The sequence below is a fragment of a genome, unplaced genomic scaffold, assembly GCF_019419815.1.
Source record: "Pyrus x bretschneideri cultivar Hongxiangsu unplaced genomic scaffold, Pyrus_bretschneideri_v1 Contig2, whole genome shotgun sequence".
Taxonomy (NCBI): domain Eukaryota; kingdom Viridiplantae; phylum Streptophyta; class Magnoliopsida; order Rosales; family Rosaceae; genus Pyrus; species Pyrus x bretschneideri.
In genome coordinates this window covers 12,070,321-12,095,882 of record NW_025999501.1, presented here as the reverse complement: position 1 = coordinate 12,095,882, position 25,562 = coordinate 12,070,321, and the positions used below count along the sequence as shown (strand labels likewise).

At 35.4% G+C, this 25,562-nt stretch overlaps 2 protein-coding genes and 1 long non-coding RNA gene across 7 annotated transcripts; all 3 read right to left on the bottom strand.

Moving 5' to 3' along the window:
• Window positions 1-1,861: 1,861 nt before the first annotated feature.
• LOC103931172 lies at window positions 1,862-6,085 on the bottom strand. Of its 5 annotated transcripts, none has more exons than XR_007258208.1 (8): window positions 6,037-6,051; window positions 3,701-3,764; window positions 3,466-3,563; window positions 3,327-3,375; window positions 3,014-3,081; window positions 2,289-2,337; window positions 2,100-2,205; window positions 1,862-2,015 (listed from the first exon to the last, which is right to left on the bottom strand). XR_007258208.1 is itself a non-coding variant. In XM_048583598.1 (3 exons), the coding sequence occupies exons 1-3, from the start codon at window positions 4,693-4,695 to the stop codon at window positions 3,491-3,493; spliced, it is 354 nt and encodes a 117-aa protein (XP_048439555.1). In that variant the 5' UTR covers window positions 4,696-5,093; the 3' UTR covers window positions 3,362-3,490. The 5 variants fall into 5 exon arrangements, 1 of the variants encoding a protein (XP_048439555.1); XR_007258206.1 differs by lacking the exon at window positions 6,037-6,051 and adding an exon at window positions 4,493-5,101; XR_007258207.1 differs by lacking the exons at window positions 3,327-3,375; window positions 3,466-3,563 and having other exon boundaries at window positions 6,037-6,085.
• A 1,991-nt stretch (window positions 6,086-8,076) lies between these two features.
• On the bottom strand, window positions 8,077-9,157 carry LOC108865863. The gene is made up of 4 exons (XR_001951717.2): window positions 8,811-9,157; window positions 8,633-8,677; window positions 8,461-8,505; window positions 8,077-8,139 (listed from the first exon to the last, which is right to left on the bottom strand). It is a non-coding gene; the product is annotated as an uncharacterized LOC108865863 (long non-coding RNA).
• Window positions 9,158-18,802: 9,645 nt separating this feature from the next.
• On the bottom strand, window positions 18,803-21,982 carry LOC103931173 ((-)-germacrene D synthase-like). Its single transcript, XM_048583594.1, has 7 exons — window positions 21,823-21,982; window positions 21,086-21,347; window positions 20,597-20,972; window positions 20,283-20,501; window positions 20,022-20,160; window positions 19,591-19,836; window positions 18,803-19,281 (listed from the first exon to the last, which is right to left on the bottom strand). The coding sequence occupies exons 1-7, from the start codon at window positions 21,952-21,954 to the stop codon at window positions 18,988-18,990; spliced, it is 1,668 nt and encodes a 555-aa protein (XP_048439551.1). The 5' UTR covers window positions 21,955-21,982; the 3' UTR covers window positions 18,803-18,987.
• Between the last annotated feature and the right edge of the window lie 3,580 nt (window positions 21,983-25,562).

The window sequence follows — 25,562 nt, the reverse complement described above, 5'->3', positions numbered from 1 at the left end:
TTTAGTTTATATGATAAATTAAAAAATAGGTACAAGTTCATATGACATTTTCAAAAAATTTCCCTTAAAACTAAAAAAGTAAGAGATTTAACGAAGTTAAACTTATGTTAATTCCTACGTAAATTCATAGCGTGGGTAACTGACAGTTAGGTGCCAATGCAAGTCCTTCTGGCTCGAGGTTGTAGGTTTGCTCTGGCGCTGGTGTCCGATGATGAAAGCAACCAATCACCAAAAATTAACAAAAACAACTTCAGTCAATAAAGAAAGAAAATTTAGAACAATAATCCAACCCATCATTTGCTTCAATTTGAATTTTGAATTCGAACAACTAGAGGTGGGCACGGTCTAATTCAATCTGGTCCATTTTTTAATCCAAAATCGAAGAACACCAGTTCAGTTAACTTTAATTCAGATTTACTTAAATCTATTAATGAAACCGAGCAATGCAGTTTCGGTTTAGTTTGACTGGTTATTCATTGTAAACCGAATTATATATAAGCTTTTTTATTAACATTTTACATTAAAATTTAATATTAGATAACTTATATACCCTACAACCAAGCCAAATGTAGAAGATGTATAACACTGATGCATGTAAAGAGCATTGTTATGTATCATTGGTGCAACACAGTATGTTACACAGCGTATAATTTGCCTTTTTGATTAATTGAAAACGGGACGAAAAACGGAAGTGCAGAAGGAAGGAGGAGAAAAAAGACAGGGCCAGGCGGGGTTGGGTGGGGTGTGAGGATATTGAGGGAAAGTGTGTGGCTATATTATGATAAATTTTAACTGTAAAAGCAATTGTGTGATATACCGTATACTCAACAATATGTAGGATGTTAATATAAAAAGCTTTTACATATACTAATTTTTGTGCACGGCTTATGAAGTTCTTTTTTCATTTTTACATTTGGTCACGCATTAAGACATGCTTATAATTATTTTTAATTTTTAACCTACATTATGAAAGGTATCAAATTAACAAACCAAGAAATCAAGAATGTCTTTATGCGTGAAGTCGAACATTAACCGGAGATACAGAAGCAAATCAAATTAATTTATATAGGTCACAATGCTATTCATTATATAAATTTAAATTATTCCCCCTATCATTTGTGTCCATTCTTGATTTGTTGAAATCCATCTTAAATTTTCTTTGTATTCCTACATAAACCCCAAAAAAAAAAAAAAAAAAAAAAAAAAAAAAAAAGAACACAATAATTTTTTTGAGAAAAGAAAAGATAACATGAGGAAACAAGATATACAATAACAGTAATTTGCATATTAATATCAGTGCAGAGAATATTGTTGGTTCAAAAAAAAAAAAAAAAGATTCATATTATTACTGGCCTATTATGAGGCTAATCTCACTCCTCCCCTTTAACGTAGATAATATTGTTTGTTCAAAATAAAATATGACTTTGAAATAGAAATAGGGTGATGTTAACCATACACCTCTTTTATCTTTTACAAACTCTCAATTTTTGACCAGTGATATCAAATGAATTGATGAGGATTAAGGGATAAAAGTTAATGGAAGGTAACATCCATTTAGATTATGTCTACAACTACATATATAACGCAGTTATCGCTTTACACTAGAAAATTTTGTTCGCGTGTTGCTGTGAGATTAGAAATTATGTGAAATTTTTTATGTTTAAAGGTATAAACACATCAACTTATATCACATCAATTGAATTACTGCAACAACATATTGACACACTTAATATGAAAAATCTATAAACCATTCGACAACATGAAATTCAGCAATCTGTAAAGATGAGAAATGAACATAGAAATCCTACCTCATACATATTAAAACAATTAACAAATTCTAAGTAAATGATCACAAAAGAGGTATAAAAAAGTAAATTTCTTAATTTAAAAAATGAGAGATATAAAGAAAATGTTGTAAGTTCTTAGTCCTCACTGTAACAAAACTAGTGAAATCGTTTTAACATTAACTTGGATTGATTTCGGTCACCAGCATTAATAAAACCAGTGACTTCAACCTGTGCCAACAAACGACAAAATTAGATGCAAGCCAACCAACTTCGAATTTAACCAAATAAAAAAAAAATTACGATTAAACTAACCTCTTCTTCCCATATGAAGTAGTAGTTGTTCACTGTTTTGCCTTTGTGAACAGTACATTCTTCTATAGTCATACCGAAGCCAAGAAAAGGGGTACATATTCCTAACCTGCCAAACAACTTCTAAAGTCATACCGAAGCAAGGAAAGGGGTACATATTCCTAACCTGCCAAAAGGGCTAATAAATTATACCTTTTTTTACGAGCTTGTATCCTTTTATCTATATCTTGAGCTGGACTTGCTGATCCACAACAAAAAAGGGTGTAAATACACCAACAAAACAACTTTTAAAATTACTGTATTTTAACATCTCACATGCAACATGAAAATCGTACACATCTTTTATATGATTAACTACAACCACTTACTATTTCTTAATTTTGAATCCACTAACTCTAGAAGTTAAACAAAAAATCAACACAATTAAACCCACATTCCAATTCAACCAAAATTCAACAAATTCACCCCAAATTAGATCAACAGAAAGAGAAACATGGGAAAACCCAAATGCAATAGGAGGGGGGAGGGAGGGAGGGGGAGGGAGGGAGGGAGGGAGGAGAGAGAGAGAGAGAGAGAGAGAGAATGAGCTTCTGTTATGAAATTTTGAATGATTACCCAATCTAATCAGATGTTAAAACTATAGTAGTGATTAGTGCGGGAAAAACTTTTCCTATAAGTGGATTATAAATTTCTTATAAGTCCTAATTATCAGTTAACCCCAAACTAAGTGAGATAACGTACAGATAGAAAGACACATCACTGACATTAACTTATTTTTGTTTATTGATGAATATAAACCGAATTTTTCAGTGAAACAATTTGATTGAGAAAAATAATAAAATAAAATAATTAAGTAACAATACTTAAAGCCCGATCAACATTCAAGTAAAAAGTGAGAGAAAGACCAAGAGTCCAACCTTAAAAGTTCGCATGAAATTCTGTAACTTCGTACAGTACCTTCGTAATTGTATCACCCATAAAACTACTGAAATAAAACCAACAAATGTGAAGTCAAAATATATATACAATCTGATATTCTTGCTCAAGACTGTAGAAGATATAAGCCTACTGTGAAACTAAAAAATTGAAATCTACAAACATCAAGGTGCAATTGTATGCCATTACAAAACCAAAATTCAAAGTTGAAAGCATTTATAAAAGACATATACAAAATACTACAATTTAAAAAGAAAAAATGGTAAGAGTTAAAAAAAAGAGGAGCATGCGTACGGAGGAGAGGAGCAATGAGCATGGACAATCTTCGCCACATTTCAATGAACTGGAAAGTGATATCATAGACGGTAATTCCATAAGTATTTTAATCGTAAGATTTTAATTGATTTCAAGTAGTATACATCCAAGAGCTTACTAGATTCTGAGTTATATACTGAGCTCTATTGAGTCCTCTTGCCATCCAAGAATGTGAGTTCATTGGTGAAACCACATGGATCATTCCACAGATAAATGCTAAAGGAAATAGCCTTATAATCAAGTAGTAAGTGGTTTAAGTCTATTCTAATATATAAATGTGAAAAAGATAGATTGATAGACAGATAAAAAGCAAGTTATGAAGACTGAGAGAGTAGAGAGGAACTGAAATAGACCTTAGCAATAGTAGTACTGCAGTCTGTAGAGGGTGCCCAGTTCTTGGTCTCTCCAACTTCAAACCTTGTCCCACATCAAACCAATGAGATCATTGTCAACAGAAAGTACAATCCGAATGTTGGACACAAACTACTCAAACTCGAGCAGCTATGACCAAATGATGATAATTGTATGAGAAAAAAAAAAAAATCCCAATAACAAGAAGAAGCAACACTTCACATACAATTTGAATTGAAAACTATATTCAAAATTCCCCTCCTTATTTTATGACATAAAATGAGATACACTGCTATTAGAAACAAGACTTCACATTTGCTATTATAAACCCACCATAAGATACACTGCTATTACAAGGAACACTTCACACAGAGTGCATAACAAAAAATAAGATCATAAATACTTATGATAAGGAAAACTCAAATGAGGAGGGGAATTATAAACTGCAGAATACAGAGTGCACAACCTATTTGAAATCTCCATCACTCATTTGAACAAAAATAATGAAATTGTAAGCGAGTATGTATTGAAAGAAGAAGGAAGTGAATGAGAAAGGGATGAGTTTAAGAAAAATTGATAAGATTTGGAATCACAAAAGATATATGGAAGTAGTACTCTACAAAAAGCTTATGATAATTAATTAATTGGAATATTTTAGAGCTGTGATTTGCTACATGGGAAAGGGATGAGTTTAAGAAAAGTTGATTAGATTTGGAATCACAAACACTTCGGAGGGATTTTATGATAGTTCTCTTAAAACCAAAAGACAGTATTAGGGTTTCTTAGTTTCTTACCCAAATCCACCAATTTGAATCAAATCTCTGTAGCCGAGCTTCAAATCCTTCTCAAATCGCCTCCACGAACATGATTTATGGAAGATTGGAAACGCATAGAGAGGCAGGCCCTGTATTTTTTGTACCTTGAAACGCAATCCATCTTGTCCTATTGACCCTTCACACACTTCTCCGAGTAACCTGCTGAGAGAAACAATACCCATTATACATTTTTTTAGATGGATTTTAGAGAGAGGAAAAAGATTAGCATTTAAGGACACATGAAAACTAATTTTATGCTGAGATTTGCATAGGAGAAGCGAAAGAAGAAGATAGAGAAATTTAGAAGTTGTAGTCGAAGTAGAGGTTTGGAGAAGTTCGAGTGCGACGGAAGCAGAGATTTGAGAGAGAGATAAGTGAACACAAAAGGAAAAATTTAGAAGTTGTAGTCGAAGTAGAGGTTTGGAGAAGCGATGAGCGATCTGATTTTTTGAATGAGAGAGTGGAATGAAGTAGAAGAGTCGAGAAACAGAAGGTGAAGCGATGAGAGACGCGTGGCCAGCAAGGGTAAATCCGCCACTTCGCTGTATAGAAACGGAAAAAATAGAATGCCAAAGAGCAATTGGAGGGCAATTTCGGCACTTTACTGTTAATGAACAGTAACCGAGTGTTTGGGTTTTAGCGTATATAAACTAGGAAATGGTGCCCGCGCGTTGCTGCGAGATAAGAAAGTTCGTAGGTAATAACAATTAAAAAAATTATTAAAAATAGATTGAGCATAATTTGTAAGTTGTTCAGTTTTGGCTAATGTTATATTAATTTATACAGACAAATGTATTGAGAAATAAAGAGTAAGTGAAATTGGAAACATACGTGGAATGAGAATTTGAATAACGTCTAAGAAAAGATAAGTTTGTTGTAATTTAGTACAACAAAGATGGAAATTGGTGTCTTATGCAATAAAATATATTTAGTGATAGCGTTATATAAGAGTTACAAAAGTGTTGCAAATCATGCTATGATTACATAGCAGTTTATTTGCCAATTTTATAATTTTTAAAACAAAATTAAATGGCGCTCTAAGACGGATTAGATTTATATAAATTGGTAAACTTAGTTTTGATTATCTGGAGTAAGAATAATCATTTCTGTCTTTTCTCTTCAGAGGAATTAACTATTATCAATTTATATAGATACTTTCTTCTTCTAACTTATTGTGAATACATGGCTTATTATTTGTTTGTTTAGTGAAAGATTTAAGGCCAATATTCAAAAGTATAAACAGACATCCTTCCACTAAAGATAAATCCTGCCCATGTTTTGTAAATCTGTGAAAGAACATATTAGATTAAAATATGTGGAGAGGGTATATCTCTAGTGCAAATGTCTACTTTTATACTTTTATCTCTAGTGAAAAGAAGCTAGTTTATATATATATATATATATATATATATATATATTAGTAATAGCTAATTCGCCAATAAAACAAAGTTTAGTAAAAATTGTACTTAAACGTAGAACGTCAATAAAACAAAGTTAACAAAGTATTAATTAATTTTACATACCTTTGAATATTTTTATCTTCATTGCTTGAAAATGTATCTGTCAACGTTGTAAATCCCTTGCTGAATTAGCTCCTTTTTTTTTTCCCTAAAATTGTAAAATAAAGTGCTCAAAAAAGGTTGTATGGCAGTTAATAAATAATATATAATAATTAGTTGAGATGGATGGAAAAATGGAGTCATACGTAGGATGAAAGAGCAAAAACTAAATTTGAATATAAGAAATAAAAAATAATTTGTAATTCATTATCATGCATTGTTATCTATTTTATGCTAAACATAAAAGATAAAGTCTATTAGTAAGAGTGAAGCTAAAGAATTGAGAAACTGAGATTAAGAGCAATTCTGATGACGGAATTGAGAATTAATAGGTATATAATTAAAAAGTTATCTTATTGCTAAGTTTGAATTTGACTAATGATAGGTATATACAATGAAATTTTTTTGCCACCAATTGAAATCTGTACAGGAAGCATGTAGTCAAGTGGGAAGCAATGTTAATTTGAAACGAAAAAAGGAATTCAAATAAAGATGAAATGCCAATTAAAACTTAAATCGAAAAAGGATGAAATAATGCCTCAAAAAATTATAAATGTTTCTCTAAAACTTAATTGAGAAGATAAAAACAGTGACCCACTTTTTGTTAACTAACATCTCTGCAACAGTTTTAGCATAAAAAAATTTGCCTTGCTGGCTAAATTTTTCAGCTAATCAAATTGCTAAGCAGCATATATATAGCCAATAAATAAGATAAATTAGATATTTCATGTATACTTAATATATTAGAGTACAAAACTTAGACCAAATGTGCAACCTTTAGGCACTTAATCACATCAGGACATTATTTTAACAAAAACAGAAAAATATTGCATGAATTTTTTTTTTCTGCAAAAAAAAAAAGGAACCAGGGAAAAGCAAAAGCATTTCTGTGACATCCCACATCGCCCAGGGGTGATCCTTAAATGTATATTCCCATCCCTACCTAGCACGAGGCCTTTTGGGAGCTCACTGGCTTCGGGTTCCATAGGAACTCCGAAGTTAAGCGAGTAGCGCGCGAGAGCACTCCCAGGATGGGTGACCCATCGGGAAATTCTCGTGTGAGTTCCCAGAAACAAAACCATGAGGGCGTGGTCGGGGCCCAAAGCGGACAATATCGTGCTACGGTGGTGGATCGGGCCCGGGTTGTGGTGGGGGCCCGGGCCGGGATGTGACAATTTGGTATCAGAGCCTAACCCTGGTCGCGTGTGTGCCGACGAGGACGTCGAGCCCCTAAGGGGGGTGGATTGTGACATCCCACATCGCCCAGGGGTGATCCTTAAATGTATATTCTCATCCCTACCTAGCACGAGGCCTTTTGGGAGCTCACTGGCTTCGGGTTCCATAGGAACTCTGAAGTTAAGCGAGTAGCACGCGAGAGCACTCCCAGGATGGGTGACCCATCGGGAAGTTCTCGTGTGAGTTCCCAGAAACAAAACCGTGAGGGCGTGGTCGGGGCCCAAAGCGGAAAATATCGTGCTACGGTGGTGGATCGGGCCCGGGTTGTGGTGGGGGCCCGGGCCGGGATGTGACAATTTCCCCCTATACATACTTGCTAAAAGTTACCATAGTAAACCACAACATATAAAAAAATTTACAACACATTGATAAAAAAGACCATGTGTCAATACACTTTAGCTAACCATTTTCTGGGCATAAACAGAACCACCACTGACGAAATAATAATGTTCTGCAAAACTAACATAATACTACAACCGCAAAATAAGAATAAGTCACAAAAATACATGACAATAAGAGAAAGTAGAAAACAAAGAAAATTGAAAGGAAACCAAATAATCTCAACTAATTGAACACCTAATTTCTGTAAATCCAAAACTAATAGCTCCTTATACATAGTTGCCAACATATTACAATAAACCACAGCAATGCATAAAAAGCTTTACAACACATTGTAATTAAAATATAAGGAAAAAAATGTTTAAGTTTTTTCCATTTTAAAATCGAAAAAACAAAACCCACAGGATTTAAATAACCATGTGAATCTTACCCTCAAATGTTTCATAAGCACAAAAACTATCTAAGATGTTGTTCTCCCTTTGCAAATGCAACCTGCAAAACAAATCAAGCAACAAAAAAAATATACGAAAGGGTAAGTAACAAAGCTCAAAAACCCTAGCACAAAAATGTCATAAACAGGATAAAAATGACCAGCAAGTCTAACTACGACAGATAATAGTGTAAATCTTCACACAAAGCAGTGAAGATTTATACCCACCAGATCCTTCTCACAGTCCAAAATCCAAATAACGACTTCAAATCTATAAAATTACAATGAAATTAATACCATAATGTACCAAACAACTGTAAAAAATAAAATGCAGCAAGGGCAAACATGAATTCATCAGGCCAAATAAGCAAAAAGATTCATACCTCAATTGAATTTTGAACTTGATTCTCTCGCTAAAAAATCTTAATCTACAAAACCAAATTAGTTTTATTAATAATAAAGTAACACGATAATGCATCAAAGAACATTGAAAACTAAAATCTAGTAAAGGTAAAGATAAATTCACACAATCTAAATAAGCGTAAGCATTGATACCTGAACTGAATTTGCAGGTTAATTTTGTCGTTTAAAAATTCTGATCTACAAAACCAAATCAGTTTTATTAACACCGATAAGTTAAGAATTGATACTAAAAACAAATATATATTTGAGGCCTTCAAATATATTATAAGCTCAATGAATACAAAGAAAGAATCAGTACCACACTCACAACCTTATATTTTCACCAGTACATATGCATATTGCTCTAGGTTGTTAAATCAGATCTTAAAGACCATGTTCCTAACACAAGATCTAACGACTTCAGATTCATATGAATTATAGCCAAGCCAAACCAAACCATTTAGGTTGTCAATAATGCCCAGATAAGCAGTTTAGCTTGGTTTCTTGAGTATATCAGGTTAGTCAGGTTGCTGAAGGAACAACAACACACCAATTCTCAAACTGCACAACTACTAAATTACAACAGTATTGTATCGATGGTTGAAAATGATCTCTCGAGCATCTAGGTACCCAGGTTTTCAATTAAAAAACTTATTCAATTGAATTCAATAAAAAAATGATCTCTCAGATGAGTTATGAATTAACAGAAAACATGCCAAACGCAGTGGAAGCAGTACGTCGATGTCAGACATGAAACTTAGCTGATTCAACTAAGCGGGCCTGCTAACCAGAATGCTCAGACCTGGATCATATTTAAAAAAAAAAACCCATAAATCATCATGACCTCAGTCAAATATAATCAAGATAAGAACAACATAACAGGCACAGATCACATAATCGAAAAGAAGTTTCGCAACTCATCCACAATAATCAAAAGCTAAATTAAACCCAAAAATTAATCATGATCATCCATTTGTACTGCTGGAAATGTTTAGCCCTTAATTAAAACACCAAAATAAAAAATTTCTCACTCACAGTACAAAACCGAAACATACAAAGCAAAGCCTAAAAATTAATCAACAGTATTCCTCTCTCTCTCTCTCTCTTCTTTTTTTTTTTTTTTTTTTTTTTTTTTTTTTTAAGTTTGAGGGAAAAATCAAAGCACAAACAATCAAAAAACCCAAACAAAAAAAAAAAAAAAAAATAACACCAAAGAGATAAATTGTATACCTGACCCAAAAAAAGCTAGGAAGAACAAAACCCTAAAACTCAAAGAAGAATGTTTCTGCAACCAAAATGCAAAATCAGAGATAACAACCGTACTGTAGGCAATTTCATTAGGTATTGAATTTGTCATTCACAAGTTCGAACATAAAACCTCTTACTTATCTGTAGACATCGAAATTTTGGTGAAACAAATGTTCACCAACGTATTAAAGTTTTGACGTGTCAGTGCATACATGACATGTGACTCAACAAAATAGGAAGAAATACCCTTGGCTGATTAAACAAGTTTTTCTTCTGAATTTGGGCAATGACAAGGTAAACACATTTCAATCCATTACGGATCAAAGCAAGTTTTTCTCATTTGGGCAATGACAAAGCAAGCACATTTCAAGTTTAAAATTGTATTAAGTGGGAAATTAGGCCATAAATAAGACCACTTCAATTTCAATATTGCATTAAGTGGAAAGTTAGGCCATTTGTTAGATCACTTCAATTTCAATATTGTATTAAGTGGGAAATTAGGCCATAAAGAAGACCACTTTAATTTCAATATTGCATTAAGTGGAAAATTAGGATATTTGTTAGACCACTTCAATTTCAATATTGCATTAAGTGGGAAAATTAGGTAATAGTGCTTGGGTGGGAAAATTTTGTGGTGGTGATTCACTCTCAAAGCCTATAAATAGGCTTCTCCATCAAGAGGAAAAAACACCAATTCACAAACACACCAATTCACAAACACACCAATTCACAAATACATTTCTCTACACACCAAAACCTTGAAGCCTTAAAGTTCTAAAGCTCTCAAGAAAATCCCGAAGGATCAAGAAAGCACTCTTCGTTCTTCGTCAAATCCTCTTTCAAGATCAAGCCCCAACAGCCCTTGAAGAACTTCCACCAATTCAAGATCAAGCCCCAACGGCCCTTGAAGAACTCCCACCAATTCAAGATTAAGCCCTGACGGCCCCTTGAAGAAAGTGTTCATCATTCATCATCCGTTCATCCTAAGATCAAGCCCCAATGGCCCTTTGGATCAACAACATCAACAAATCCACACATCCAACCGTTCTTCAAGATCAAGCCCAAAAGCTCTTGAAGATCCGCTCATCCATCAACCTTCAAGATCAAGCCCCGACGGCCCCTTGAAGAAAGTGTTCATCATTCATCATCCGTTCATCCTAAGATCAAGCCCTAACGGCCCTTTGGATCAACAACCTCAACAAACCCATACACCTATTCTTCAAGATCAAGCCCAACGCCCCTTGAAGATCCATTCATCAACTGTTCATCCTTAGATCAAGCCCCGACGGCCCCTTGGATCAACAAACAAATCCACACATCCATTCTTCAAGATCAAGCCCAAAAGCCCTTGAAGAAAACCAACTGTTCATTCAAGATCAAGCCTCGACGGCCCTTGAAGAAAACCAACCGTTCTTCAAGATCAAGCCCAAAAGCCCTTGAAGATCCGCTCATCCATCAACCTTCAAGATCAAGCCCCGAAGGCCCTTGAAGAAACTTCCATCAACCTTCAAGATCAAAGCCACGAAGGCCCTTGAAGAAACTTATAACTGTTCATCCAAGATCAAGCCTCGACGGCCCTTGGATCAACAAATCTACATCTTACGGAGATAGAATCAGAGGATTAAATTACAAAGAGATCGTAACCCCAAAATCATTAAACACACAAATATTATTTTGTACACGTATTCTTGTTTCTTGTTTCAGGAATTTTTCGTGTTCACAAATTTGGCACGCCCAGTGGGACATCTCTACCTCTCATCTCTATCCTCAAATCATTGAAAAACGCAAATGGCATCAAGAAAGGATCAAGTTGTTCCTGCAGTCAAAGCGAAGAACAAGAACATTATCGCCGCAACTGGTGATATTTCGGGCATCACAACCCGAAGTAAAGCAAGAGCTCTTTTTGCCGCGGCTTCCGCCCCTGCATTAACTCTGTCAAAGGAACAAGAGCACCTGAGGCACGAGCCTGTGATCACCCTAGCCTCGCTAAGGGCATCAAGAGGGGAAAGCCCGAGGAAATACTCAGAGTCCCTACTCTTCGACGCTGATTCGAGCGGCAGTACAACCATGCAAGTCATGACCACTAGAGCAACTTCAATCGAGGAGCAGCTGGTTCAGATAAAGGAAACAATTACACGGCTGATAAAGACAGTGGAGGAGAAAAACTTGCAAACCACCAGACTCATCAACAGTCTGGAGGCGCAACATGGCGTCAAAGTGAAACCAAGCTCTCTTCCAACTAAGAAGACTGAAGAAGGCTTTAACCCAAACACCTACGAACTCATGTCAAAGGCCGGGTATGACTTCGCTTCTTCTGAGGCGGCTGGAAAGAAGGTTTCAAACACTGTCAATGACAAAGAATGTAACCTCACCAAAACTCAAAAGAAGTTGAAGGAGCATGGTTACGGAGTTGACAACAACAAAGCCGGACTTGGCTTCACACCAAATGCACCCGTGAAGATTTCAAGCAAAGTGAAGAAAGCTAGCGCTCAACACATCAGCGTGAGCATTGAACAAGACCAAAAAGAGCCTAAACCCGCCCCTCGGACGTCGGTCTTCGATAGGATGAGCCATTCAAGCTCCAGAATTTCAGTGCTTAATCGCATTGGTAGTCAAGACCGAACCTCTGTCTTTAAGAGGCTTAACGCGCCAACATCCCAAAGCTCTGTTTTTGAAAGGTTGTTAAAGCCTAAGAAACAAAGCAACACAGCTATCTCTCCTCTGCGACGATCAGCTTCGGAAAGATTTGAAGATAATGAGAAGCCTTTTGGAAAGAGGAAGACAACACCAAAGGAAGAAAAGTTCGATGGGTTAGCAGAAAAAGGCTACATTCAAAGCTTGATTCCTTCAAGGATGAAGCGCCAAGCAATCCTAGAGGTCGACACAAAAGGACCACTGAAGGTAAGGAGGCGCATCATCGTCCACACTGGCAAATCTTCATGCCAACAAACCCAAGAGGACGGCACTGAAGATGAAATCCCTAAGAAAGATGTCACTTCTGGCTCTTTCGACTCAAAGTCTTCACCTCGACTGTTGGGGGCATACTCCAAGTCAAGTGAAATTGAAGGATGGACTCATGTCACTCCGAAGAAACTGCACGAGAAATATATGTCTTCTCCACAAGTGCACCAATCAGAAAGGAGGGAAAGCAGATTTCGCCAACCTCCGAAGCAATGTGAAAATGTTGAAGATAAGAAAATTTCAACACAAAGATCGTTCATGCGGGATCTTTTCTTCCTCGAAGACTTATCCAATTTCTCGATCAAGGCTTCTTGCTATGAAGATTGTGAGGAATGCTTTTCGAAGATCGCTTCGAAGAAATTGGACAAGCAGCAACCATCTTGTCCATAAGTTTATCAGTTGAAAAGGGGGCAAAACAGCTCTTGTCAACCTCCAGAACAATGTGAAAGTGTTGGAGATAATGAAATTTCGACACAAAGATCGTCCATCCCCATCACAATGTGCGACCTCTTCCCAGAAGACTTCTTCAATTACTCGGTCAAGGCTCCTTCCTATGAAGATTGCGAGGAACGCCTCTCCCAGATCGCTTGACAAATCCACAATAACAACCAAAGCTCCTCGTTCGCACGAGCCTAAAAGGTGACAACCACGCTCCTTGCCTGCACGAGCTGAAACTGCAAACGGCACCAAACGCTCCTTGCTTGCAAGAGCTGAAACTGCAAACGGCACCAAACGCTCCTGGCCCGCAAGAGCATAAACTGTGTACGACAAAATCATCATCAAAATCACCAAAAAAAAAAAAAAAAAAAAAAAAAAGAGGGCAACAGAATTATTGCAAAGAAGAAAATAAGGGAAAGAAGGTGACACGGCACCACTTGCAAAAGTGAAAAAAAAAAAAAAAAGAAAGAAAGGAAATAACACATGAAAAAAAGAAAAAAAAAAGAAAAAAAGAAAAAAAAAAAAAAAGAAAGGAAATAACACATCTTTGTGATATATATGTTTTATCTGTATTTAGCACAATACACTGAATAAAATAAAGCATGTCCATTGATCTCCGAGAAATTACAAGTGTGTACAAAAAAAAAAAAAAAAAAAAAAGATGGAGCTTTCACAAAGGTTGTTCACGTGAAGCCCCACTACTTGGCAAAACTCTAGGAGCGGGAGGCATCGAAGATGGATCATTCGAGGCCTCAATACTTGGTTGAACGCTAGATGACGAAGGAAAAATGTGCCTCTGGAAGAAAGTCGCAAGCCTTTGATGGTCACTTTGAATTTGACCTTTAGATTCTTGCAGCTGATCAAGCTTCCTCTTCATGCTCGTCGAATAATTATTTGCAAGCACGTGTAAACCTCTATTCTCGCGCTTAAGCTGTTTGATCTCTTGTTTAAGATTTTCCACCTCCGCCATTAATGATTCAACTTGACGGGATCGAGCAAGTAGGCGTTGGCCCATGTTGGACACAGAGCCCGCACACTGAACACTGAGAGCTAGGGACTCTTGAACGGCCAACTCATCGGACCGTCCTGAAAGCAGCCTACTATCTCTAGGAGTGAGGAGGTTCCTAGCTACTATCGTAGCTGTTGTTGCATCCTTCATCACGGAGTCTTCACCTGTAAGAGGGCCATTAGAAGATAAGAAAGACGGGCACCATATATTACCCTGACGCGGCGCACCCGTATCACGGCTGAGACTCAAATCTAAGCAAATGTTAGATGCGTTAGCCATTTTCAAAGATGTTAAAAGAGAAGGGTTGGATGGAGTAAAAATCTCAAAGGGCCGTTAAAACAAAATACACCGGAGACGATTTTCACGAATGGGCAATCTCCAAAGTGTGCATGTTGGAGATGATCGATACCTCTATAAAAGGAGAGGCGACACAACCACCGATTAAAAAAAAATTGAAGAGACACCACTCTTCAAATCTTAAAAGCCGGATTTTCTTGCATAAAGTTCGTCAACACTCTTCAGACACAATCTCGGCTTTTCAGATAACGCGTGCAACTTTGTCAAAGATCTCTGACAAAGTTGAAAACGCGTGGAGATCATTATCCCAATCGACAATACTTATTAATACTATTTATATAAACGATTTAGTACGTTGTGTTCCGCTATGTCATCCATGAGTCTAAGAATTGTTGACGTAGCCTTCACTACTGGAGGGGAAGTTAATAACCAATCAAAGGAGTCTATTGTAGCTTCTTCCGTTCTTACTATCTCACAAACATACTATTTCATTCACCGTCCGTAATTTTCCGTTTTACAATGGGAAAGGGGGGGTTCCAGTTGTGTGTGGAGGATTTCTATTGGGATCCTATGAGTTTAATTAGTCATTTATGATTTATGAGTATTAAAGTTTCCTCCTGTATAACGAGTCTGTATTATCTTCCTGGTCTCTCAACTTATATGTGATTGTATGGGACAAAAATGGATCTTGTAAAGAAGTCGTTGATGTCTTACTTATGTTCTAACTTCAAATCATATTGGTCCTTTAACCAGCAACTACCAATAGTTATGTTAAAATATGACTTCAAAGCCACTTAGTATTACGGTCTAGTGATATTCTTATTTACTAATAAGTGAGAGGTCTTAGGTTCGATTCTCAACAAATGCGAATTTGAACCACATTATTGCTAGCACATTGTGAGGCTAAGCTCGCCCCTCTCCTTTAGTGTAGATAATATTGTTTGTTAAAAAAAAAAAATATGACTTTGAAATACAAATAGGGTGGTGTTAACCACACACCTCTTTTTATCTTTTACACTATCTCAATTTTAGACCATTAGATTAAATGAATTGATGAGGATTAAGGGATAAAAATTTATGGAAGGTAACAGCCATTAGATTATGTCTACAACTAGATATATAACGCAGTTATCGTTTTACATTTGAAACTAGAGAAATAGGACACCTTGATCCAAAAGACCGAAATTACAAATGTTTTGACAAGTAGATAACAGCTTTCCTGCCCTTGGAACTTATTCAACCTAAAACACCAATTCAATTTTAGTTCGAATAAAAATTGTTGGGAAAATTACAAGAAAATTGACTTGCTTTTTTGCTTTGTTATTCTGTACGAAAGGATCATGCCTAATTCACTAATTCGGGGTATAATAAAATTATACTCTTCTAAAAAGATTGTAGACAATTAGGCTGAAACACGAGTATATCACTCTCCTTAAGGAGATTAAAGTTCACTGCAGTTTAACAAAGTCCATGAACAGATGCAGCAGTATATCCCATGACTTATTCCCTCCATAATACAATAGCCTAACAAAATTGTTTTGTACTCAAACCTATCTACACAAAAGGAAGAGTCCAAGGCTCGACCACACGAACATTCTTCTTTGGTCAGTAAGTAAAAAGGGAAAAGATGGAGGAATGGAGAGAATAACTGTTGTAGAAGAAATTAGGTAGTGGGATAAAACTAAAAGAAAACAAAGGATGATGGAGAAAATGCTACTAATTATAGATTTATTATCATCCTTAGTGGATAAGGTAATATAACAAGAGAAAAGTTAGAAGAGTTACATAAGATGAATTGCTAAAAGACACCATCTTAGTTTTCCCACTAACATTTTGCATTTATAAAGAAGGTGTTGAATAGTAGGAATGTTGGAGCATTTGGCTCGGCATGAATTATTTTCTTGCTAGTATTTGGGAGTAGTTTGTTGGGTTAATTGTTGAATATGGTGGTTTAGCCCGTCACAGTGCTTTCGGAAATTTGGTTAACGTAGAGATTGTTAAGTTTGTGGCAAAATTATTGAGGGCTCATTGATGTCTAGCATCCCATTAAATGGGTCCTTTTATTTGGCCCATGTGAAAAGCAACATGGTGGCTAGGGTTGCTATTTGTTTTTAACAAGGCAGCATTGTTTATTGTAGCAACAGCAAAGAGAAATAAAAAAGGGCAGCTGCCGCCCTGTAGAGAGAAAAGCCGACAGCCCCATGTGAAGAGAGGAAGAAAGGTTCTGCCTTCTCCTTTGGTTAGCACTCACCCATCAAAGTTGTATTTATCATATTAGCTTTAATCTTTGTTTGAAGAAGAAATTAATTACTATATTTCATTCTTTATTTGTTTTTTAGAAAATTTTATTTGAATCCATATAACTTCTTTTTACATCAAACTTATTCTTTACACACATATAGTTTTTAATGAAATTATCAATATCTCTTTAAATCCAATTTTACTACCTAAACTACCCTCACAAGCCTAATATAGTATGCAAATTTATCTTTACACCCATTTTAAAAATAAAAATCCAAAATCAGTGTTCTACAACTTGTTTTCCACGACTCGTTGATTGAGAGTGTAATGTCCATACATATATGGAGTCGTGTTTGAAGAATTGGTCAAACAAGCAATCTAGAATCAGGAAGTTATGTGAGCAAACAAGATTAGATGAAGTAATTAACTCATATGTTACGGTGTTTTTGTACTTATTTGAGATTGAAATGTTAAACCAATATGCTTATTTCTCTTACAATAGAAATCCAGTTGGTTTTAATCCTTGTGTGCTTTATCTGAATTGCATTCCCATTGTTTTTATCCCATTGCCGCTTCATAAACAAATGCAGTAGCGTATTTCAAATGCTTTAATCCCAAGTTTTTACCTTGGTTTTAAGATTAGGTGTATTGGGTGGTGGAATTGTAATCTGTAAATCCATATTCTTAGGCATCACTTGGGTTTTAGCCACAGTAATTCAAATCTGCATGAATTATAGGACTCAAAATCATTTTATACATACACATACACTAGTAATAATAATTAACTTAAGCCCTCAGTTGTCATGGGAATCGGCAGTGGGTTTATTGATAAATTTTAGTTTGATTTCTGATTTCATCTTGTATTTGATAGTAATTATACAATAGGGTAAAACTGACAATTCACGTTTTAAATTTAAGTTGGGTGTAGAATGAGGTTATATGGGTTCAAATAAAATTTTCCTTTGTTTTTTTGGTGTATGAGAACTATTGGGCCTTTGGGTTGTGAAATTGCCAAAAACTTTGTAAACTCTCTCATTTGGTTGTTAGTGGATTATTGGTGAGCTCCTACTGCTCCGAGGACATAGTTACACTACTGTTGAGGAATCTCGTCAAATCTTAGTGTTGTTTCTATTTTGTTCTTGCATTTCATTTGTTATATTTTCTGTGGGTTACCATGAGTTGGTTTCCAATTGATTTGGTGCTATCCTAGCACAACAATGTCTACCACAATTTTCGCATATGTCTCCTCTTCAATGCTCAATAAGCCCTTCTCTACACAATCCGTGAATCCTGCCTTATCGCTTCAGCTTCAGCTGTCACACTCGAGCAGCACCAAAAACCACCTGCACCCCGCTGCCAATTCACTTAAAGAAAGAAAGACCAATTCAGTTTTGATGGATTTGGGAAATATTCGCAGCAGAAGAAACACAAATATATAAAATGTGCAGCGATGTTTAAGTATGTGTAAGGGGGTGATTTACATGTATACAAAATGTACAAAACTACATAAACAGAACGACTTTCGAGATGTGAAGCTCGAAGGCTCGAAGAGTTTGTACACAAACCGACATCAGACACCAGTGATCTCAGTGACGTTCTTTAGCATTATCTCGGCCTTCATGGCTTGAATCTTTCTTTTACTACTTTCTTTACATTTCAATTTATGCAGTTTAGCCACTCGACCTAGATTTTGCTTTTGGGAAAATTTATAATCTTCACTCCATCGTGAAATGATTACATCTTCTTCCCTGTTTTAGTTACTATTGTGCTTTCATTTACTTTTTAGGCAAGCATGTGCAAAGTTCCACTAAATATTAAGGCACAAAAAAAAAATAAAATAAAAAACTTAGCCACATCACCATCCCACTTGATGCACAATTATTTGGTTAAGAAGTTAGATTAATGCGCAACTTACACACATGCTCAAACAAAAACACTGTCTGTTCGTAGCTTCCAATAGTGGCAAGTCTATTCTCTCTTTTTCTCAAGCCATCTTGTGGCACTAAGGCCAAAAGCAACACTTAGGGCCAATACATGTTAAACCCTGTGCCCAAACTCCGTCTGAGTTCTAGCACCAACTGCTATATATGCGTGTTCTATTGTGCTATTTGAGCTGAATAATTAGTATATGTTTTATTCCCAACTGCATAGTTGTTGTTTTATTGATAGAATCATAATATGGAAAGCAAAGGCACAACCCAAATTACATTTTTACAGTCTTAACGGATAGTAGCTCCTTATTTTTTTGTAGGCAACTTGGGCACTGGAGATTATACTTTCAAAAGAAACAGCACAATAAGTCGATATTTTAGGCTTATAAAGCTACGGGTTCTACTAGTGTAGAAATTATAAGATCTTTTACCACACCCTTAGCATTAGTGTATCCATCTTCATGCTTGTACACAACATCCATGACCCGAGCAAAATTGAGAAAACGAATTAGCAGGGGCATGGGGACAGCAGTAGGGTGGAGGCACGCTTCGTTTATGTCCTTCCATGCATTATTCACTTGTCCCTGAAGTTCGGTTATCGCTTCTTCTTCTGTGGCTCCATATTTCTTCATGTAACAGTTCACAACACCGATAAAATGTTCTTTCTCTTGCTCAAACTAGTGCATGAGGAGTAGGATAAAAAGGACCATTAATTAGTATAAGTATTAATGCAATCATAATAGTTGTGCTTGTTAAGATTTCAGTTAAGGGGCCAGCAGTCCACTACTAATGGGTCAAGCAGTGATACTATTCTAACTTAACCACTTGCTAGCCCAACAGGTATAGGGGTTTGTCACAAAAGCGTTTGGTGCAATTAGAAGTGGAACTACTTATATGAGTTAAATTTTATTCTGTCAGGTTTTTTGTGTGAGACATTTTACAATTGACAATACTTAATAATAATATTTATATAAACGATTTAGTACCTTGTGTTCCACTATGTCATCCATGAGTCTGATAATTGTTGACGTAGCCTTCACTACTGGAGGGGAAGTTAATAACCAATCAAAGGAGTCTATTGTAGCTTCTGCCATTCCAACAAAGGATGTGGTTATTAGCAACAGGCAGCCACCGGTCACGAGTGATACAGACATGTATTCATCCAGCGATGGCATGTGCTTCTGGCGGAACAATTTGGCTTCATCGAAGTAGCCTCTAACTTGTTTTTTCATCTGACACATACCAGATCATGAGATTATAATAATTCTTAATCATTTCTACTGTTAATTCTTGATATACGAAGATTATATAAAAAGAATTAATTGTTTCTATACAAATTGTAAAGTATTTGCAGCACGTTTTTTTGGCCTTGTAACAACTTTAGACTCGAAACTAAGCATATATTGAGGAATAGTACCGCTTCTCTTGCATGGTGGATCTGATGTAATTTCCCATCATGCGCAAGTTTTTCTTGAATTTCACTGTATACATCCAACAACGCCCGATAGCAGACTTTCATATACTCTGTTAATTGATCCATGGCTGAGACGTCCCACCTGATCAAGTAATACATAAATCAGTTGTGCGTAATTAGGTTAGTTTTTCTTTTTGATCGGACGGTGATGTAAGGTTAGATATTATATATATAAGAGAATTTTAACTAATGATATATTCATACCTCTCAATAGCTTCAGTAAAGAGCTTTAGTTCTTCGTTTGTATCATATTCATAAATGTCATCGATAATGGATACTATAGCAGCAACTTTGCATGATGTCCTCCTAGCAAAGGAATATTGAGGCTGAAAGTGGACTGACATACTGAAGCAGAAGTAGACCTCAACCAATCTGTCTCTTGAAAAAGGTAGCTTGTTTGGCACGTCCAAGTCCTTCCACCACCTAAGTTACAAATATAATTATTTATTAGTAGCTAGAGGTGGAGAATTCAACTCTTTGGTAAGTGATGTATATGGATGAATAAGGAGTTAATTTACCTTGTGATTTTGCTTAGTTCTTTCTGATGGACTCGTTGCAGTCGGTTGAAATCCAACTTAGCGAACGTTAGGAGAGTTTCATTCGGTGATTCTCTTAGTTCCTGGTAGACTGACAAGTAATACCTTGCTTCAACCCTTGGTAAACCCTTTCGAAGCGGCTGATTTAAGGCGTGGGTTACTGCTTTTGCAAGTGGGGGGCTTAAACGGAATGTCGCCGATTCGAGATTAGTCGTGGTGAAGTTTAGTGCCTCATCCAGTATCTCCTCTCCATGTATCCTAAGGTGTGTGGCTTCATACAAGCTTAGTAGTCCTACAACATCATCAACGAGTGATTCCTTGAAATTTCCATTACCGTCCTTGAACTTGTTGAATAAGTCTGCATGACCAACAAAATGGAAAATTCAGAACCTCAAGAAGCATTTAGATTATATACATATATATATATATATATATACATATATGACCAGACCACCATCCGAGATTACTTACCGCATGAAACGTTATAACCTTGTTGTCTAAGCAATCGAAAACGAAGAGCAGCAGTGCACAGGTCATCCAAATCATAAGAGCTCTCGTGAATTTTCTGTAAAATTTCTTCAATTTCATTTCCAAAATGGTAGGACACACCTAAGCGCTGAATGTCATCAATCAAGTTCAACTTTTGGGAAACATTTTCAGGTGATGTCATTAGCATCCTTCTCACTTCTTCCTTCAGTTCTTGTACATGTTGTTCAAGTTCAGCATCCACTTCCTCCACAGGATCATATTGATTTAAGAAAAAAGAAAACGCATAACCTTTATGATATGTTTGAATGAAGAGGTTTCCAAGTACCAAAAGATATAGAGTACAATTAATATAAGATGATTACAAGTCTGGTAACACATTAGAAAACGCATAACCTTTATGATGTCAATTTCTAAATTGTAAACATTGATAAAACAGAGGTACCTAGCTTGAAATAGTTATTGCATGACAGTTTTCATGACTTTAAGAACTTGTTTTTCCCAAAAAAAAAATAAATAAATAAAAATAGCGTGTGAATTTAACTTTGGTAGTTAGATTCGCAACATGTTTGTTAAGGGAAGAAAAGTTAGATAAAATGATTTTGAATCAGTAGCATTTTAAATGATTGAAGTACTCGTTGGTTATTTTCCTCTTTGTTTAAAATTACAAATTTAAATTTCATAATAATATAGTGTTTTTTGGAGTAAGAAAGAATTCTTACCAAAGAAGCATAGGACAGAAAATGGTCACCCCAAATGCTGGGAGAAAAAGTGGCTGAAGGCTTAGGCCGATGAACATCAAAAATGTCATTTGGGTTTGAAGATTGAGACAGTGGAACTTCCACAGAAGACATATTTCAAAGATTTCAAACCTGAAGCGAACTAGCCAAGTGTTATTGTTTTTGTATCAAGTGCTGGTGTGAGTTCAGGAGCTCATAAGCTTTGCTATTTATAGTGTCGCTGACTAGCTACCGCACCCACTGGAAAAAAAATATATAGTTCATTTTAATCATTGACAAAGATGATTTTTAGATTAAAACCATGAATAAAATCAAAATCTAATTTTAGTCCTTGATACATTAATAACCTCATCTATTAATTATATTTTGATTTTTTCTTCCTAATTTTTAATGTTTTACTTTTATTATCATTATAATTATAATTTTCATTTCATTTATCGTAATATATTTTGTTGTAAACATTTAAATAAACTAAATTTTGTTATACAATATATTTCGAGGTACTTTGTCTTCTTGATTTAGATACGTTAAATTCATCATAATACATTTCGACGCATACATTTAGATACACACATTTTGGTACATACATTTCGATACAAACATTTATATACATTAATTCAATATAATATATTTTGGTACTAACATTTCGGTGCATACATTTCGGTACACATATTTAGGTACATTAATTTAATATAATACATTTCAGTACAAACATTTAAATACATTAGTTCAATATAATACATTTCAGCACACACATTTCGGTACTAACATTTAGCTACATTAATTGAGTCTTTCAAGTTTGAAGAATGTTAAATAAAAATAATAAATTAAAATTTATATGTTAATAAATTTAAATATTTAATAGGAGACATTAAATAAAATGCACATTAATTATTTTGAATTAAGTACACATTAAGGGATTGTAATTAATATGTAATATAACACCAGATTTATTTTAAATTCAATCTTCTTGAATGATTAAAGTTAAAAAACCCAAAAAAAAAAAAAAGATCTACAGAAATTTTACCCGTCATCTTAATTTTTTTAAACTTTTTTTATTACATAAATTCTTACCTTTTTTTTTTTTGACAAATAATAGGATAATTTATATTAAATTTAACTAAATTACAAAAAAAAAAAAAAAAAAAAAAAGAAGAGAGAGATTCGAACACAAAACCATATGAACGAATATTTTTAACTAACTGAACGACAAATTATTTACACTTAAATTCTTAACTTATGCTTTTCACGAATCTGATCTTTAATTTGTGGGTCCCCCACTTAGCAAATTAATAATAATTTGTCTCCCTTTCCACTCAACAAATTGGTTTTTTTTTTTTGGTGAGTAAATCGACCCGCACCGATTAAGGTCGATTTGACAAACGGTTACTATAATTCTTAGATATCGGTTAACCGAACCGACCCATGGTTGTTTTTGTTTGTTTTAATCAGAATAGATGGTGGTGTTCTTGCGATCTCGTTTTGAGTGTCTAATTAATTGATTTCACTTTTGACTAGGGGCGGGCACTTGGAACCGAAATCGAAACAAGAATCGTATCGGACCGCACCGAACGGTTTGGTTTTGTGGTTTTGAAACGGTTGTGGTTTCGAAACTGAACAGCGGCAAAGAAAACGGTTTGGTTTCGGTTTTGGGTTTTCAAAACCGCACCGAAATCGCACCATATAGTGAATGTGTTTTGCTGCATTGTTGTTGTTGTTTTTGCTGCACGTACTTGTGGGATTCTGGACAAGTCCTTATGTCATGAGAGTGAAAATTGCTTTGGCAGAGAAAGGAGTCCATTACCTCTATTTGGAAGAAGAACATCTTCTCCAAAAAAACAAGAGCCCTTCGCTTCTCAAAGTCAACCCAGTGCATCACAAAGTTCTTGTCCTCATTCATAAAAATAAGCCCATATGTGAATCCCTCATCATTCTTCAATACATTGATGACGTTTGAGTGATCACAAACCTCCTCTACTTTCAGAGGATCCTTATCAGTGATTTAAAGAAAGAAAAATAAGACCGTCTTATGTGTAAATAGGTGTATATTTTAAATTGTACATTTTTTTTCTTAAAAGCCGAATTGAAACCATACCGAACAGAACCAAACGGTTTGGTTTCATTTCTGTTTTGGCTTCAAAACCACACTGATCCGCACCGCAAAAAGTTTGGTTTCGATTGTGGTTTCACTCGAAACCGTATCGAACCACACCGCACCCATCCCTATTTTTGATCAAAAAAAAAAAAAATCAGAGTAGAGATAAGATTCCCCTTTCTTTTCGCTCACTCACACTCAACTCTCAGACTCATGGCACCCATCGTCGAAACCCTACCGTTGTCTTCCTCGTCTCTCAGTAGATTGTCCTTCATCATTTAACAGGTAATAATCAAAAGACTTCTGCTTTTGGGTTCAGTTTCATCTGCATTTTCATTCTTTCATTTGCTTTTGAAATTTTTTTTTACAGTGGTCGCATTCGTTTCTGCTTTTGGGTTTGATTTCACCTGCGTTGTAGTCTTTCATCTGCTTTTGTGATTTTTTTACAGTGGTCCCATTTATTTCTTCTTTTGGGTTTGATTTCATATGCATTCTATTATGGGAGAGGATCCTCTCTGGACCCAAACCCGATGGATCCTCCTTCTTCTTCTTTCTTCTCTGCAGATTTTCATCACCCTCATCCATTTTCTCCAGCTGAAACACTATTGAAAGAAGAAGAAGGAGGATCCGGTGGGTTTGGATCCGGAGAGGATCCTCTCCGTTGTATTCTTTCATCTGCTTTGGTGGTTTTTTTTCCTATTACAGTGGACCCATTTCTTTGAATTTTTTTTTTTTTTTTTTATGACAATGGACCCATTTGTTTGATTAGTTTTTTTTAAAGGTAACCAATCAACTGTCGTTGCTCTCCCTGCTCCGGTACATCACACATCTTGAATTGCGTGGCCAAAACATTTTTTAAGAAACGTGGACACGGAGTTTATATTTTTTATTTTTTATTTTAGTTACTTAGTTATCTTTCATGAAAGTTGAATGGATATAAGTAAGAGTCATGTTCTCTTAGGATGCGTTTGTTGTATCAGATTATCTTATACTGAACTAGCTTTGGAGACTAAGTTGGACTGACTTAGATTAGACTAAGACAGACTAAGTTAGTTAAGCATTTGATGCAGTGTCGAACTAAAAAAATAGAATAATTAATAAATTATAATATTATAATATTTAATATATATCTAATAATATTTTATTATGAATTCAAGCTTTTCTTTCTAAAAATTCTAAACACTCTTCTACAGTTCTACATCTCTCTAGAGAGTACTTTCTTCCTCTTTGGTTTCATCGCCATTATTTCCTTTCCTCCTATCTTTTTTCCTTCAAAATGCTTCAAAGTTCAATTCCATTTTTTTCTGCAAAACACTTCAAAACCATTTTCCTACAAAATCATCCCCAAAGCTACCCTCTCCCCTTCTCTATCCATTTTTCTCCGAATTTTTTTGGGAAAAAGAAAAATTATTTGGGAGATTTCTAGGAAGTTTCGGGAATAAGGAAGAATTTTTCTATTGAGATTGTTATTGTTATTGTCTTGCTTTTTCTTTTCGAATTTTGGTGGCTGGATTTTGAGATTTAGGTTGTGGGTGGGATTGGGTTTCAGATCCAGGCATGGGTGGGCAAACAAAGTTGCCCAGAAGCATGCTTGCAGACTTGCAATGCAGACATCGTATGCAGTTCT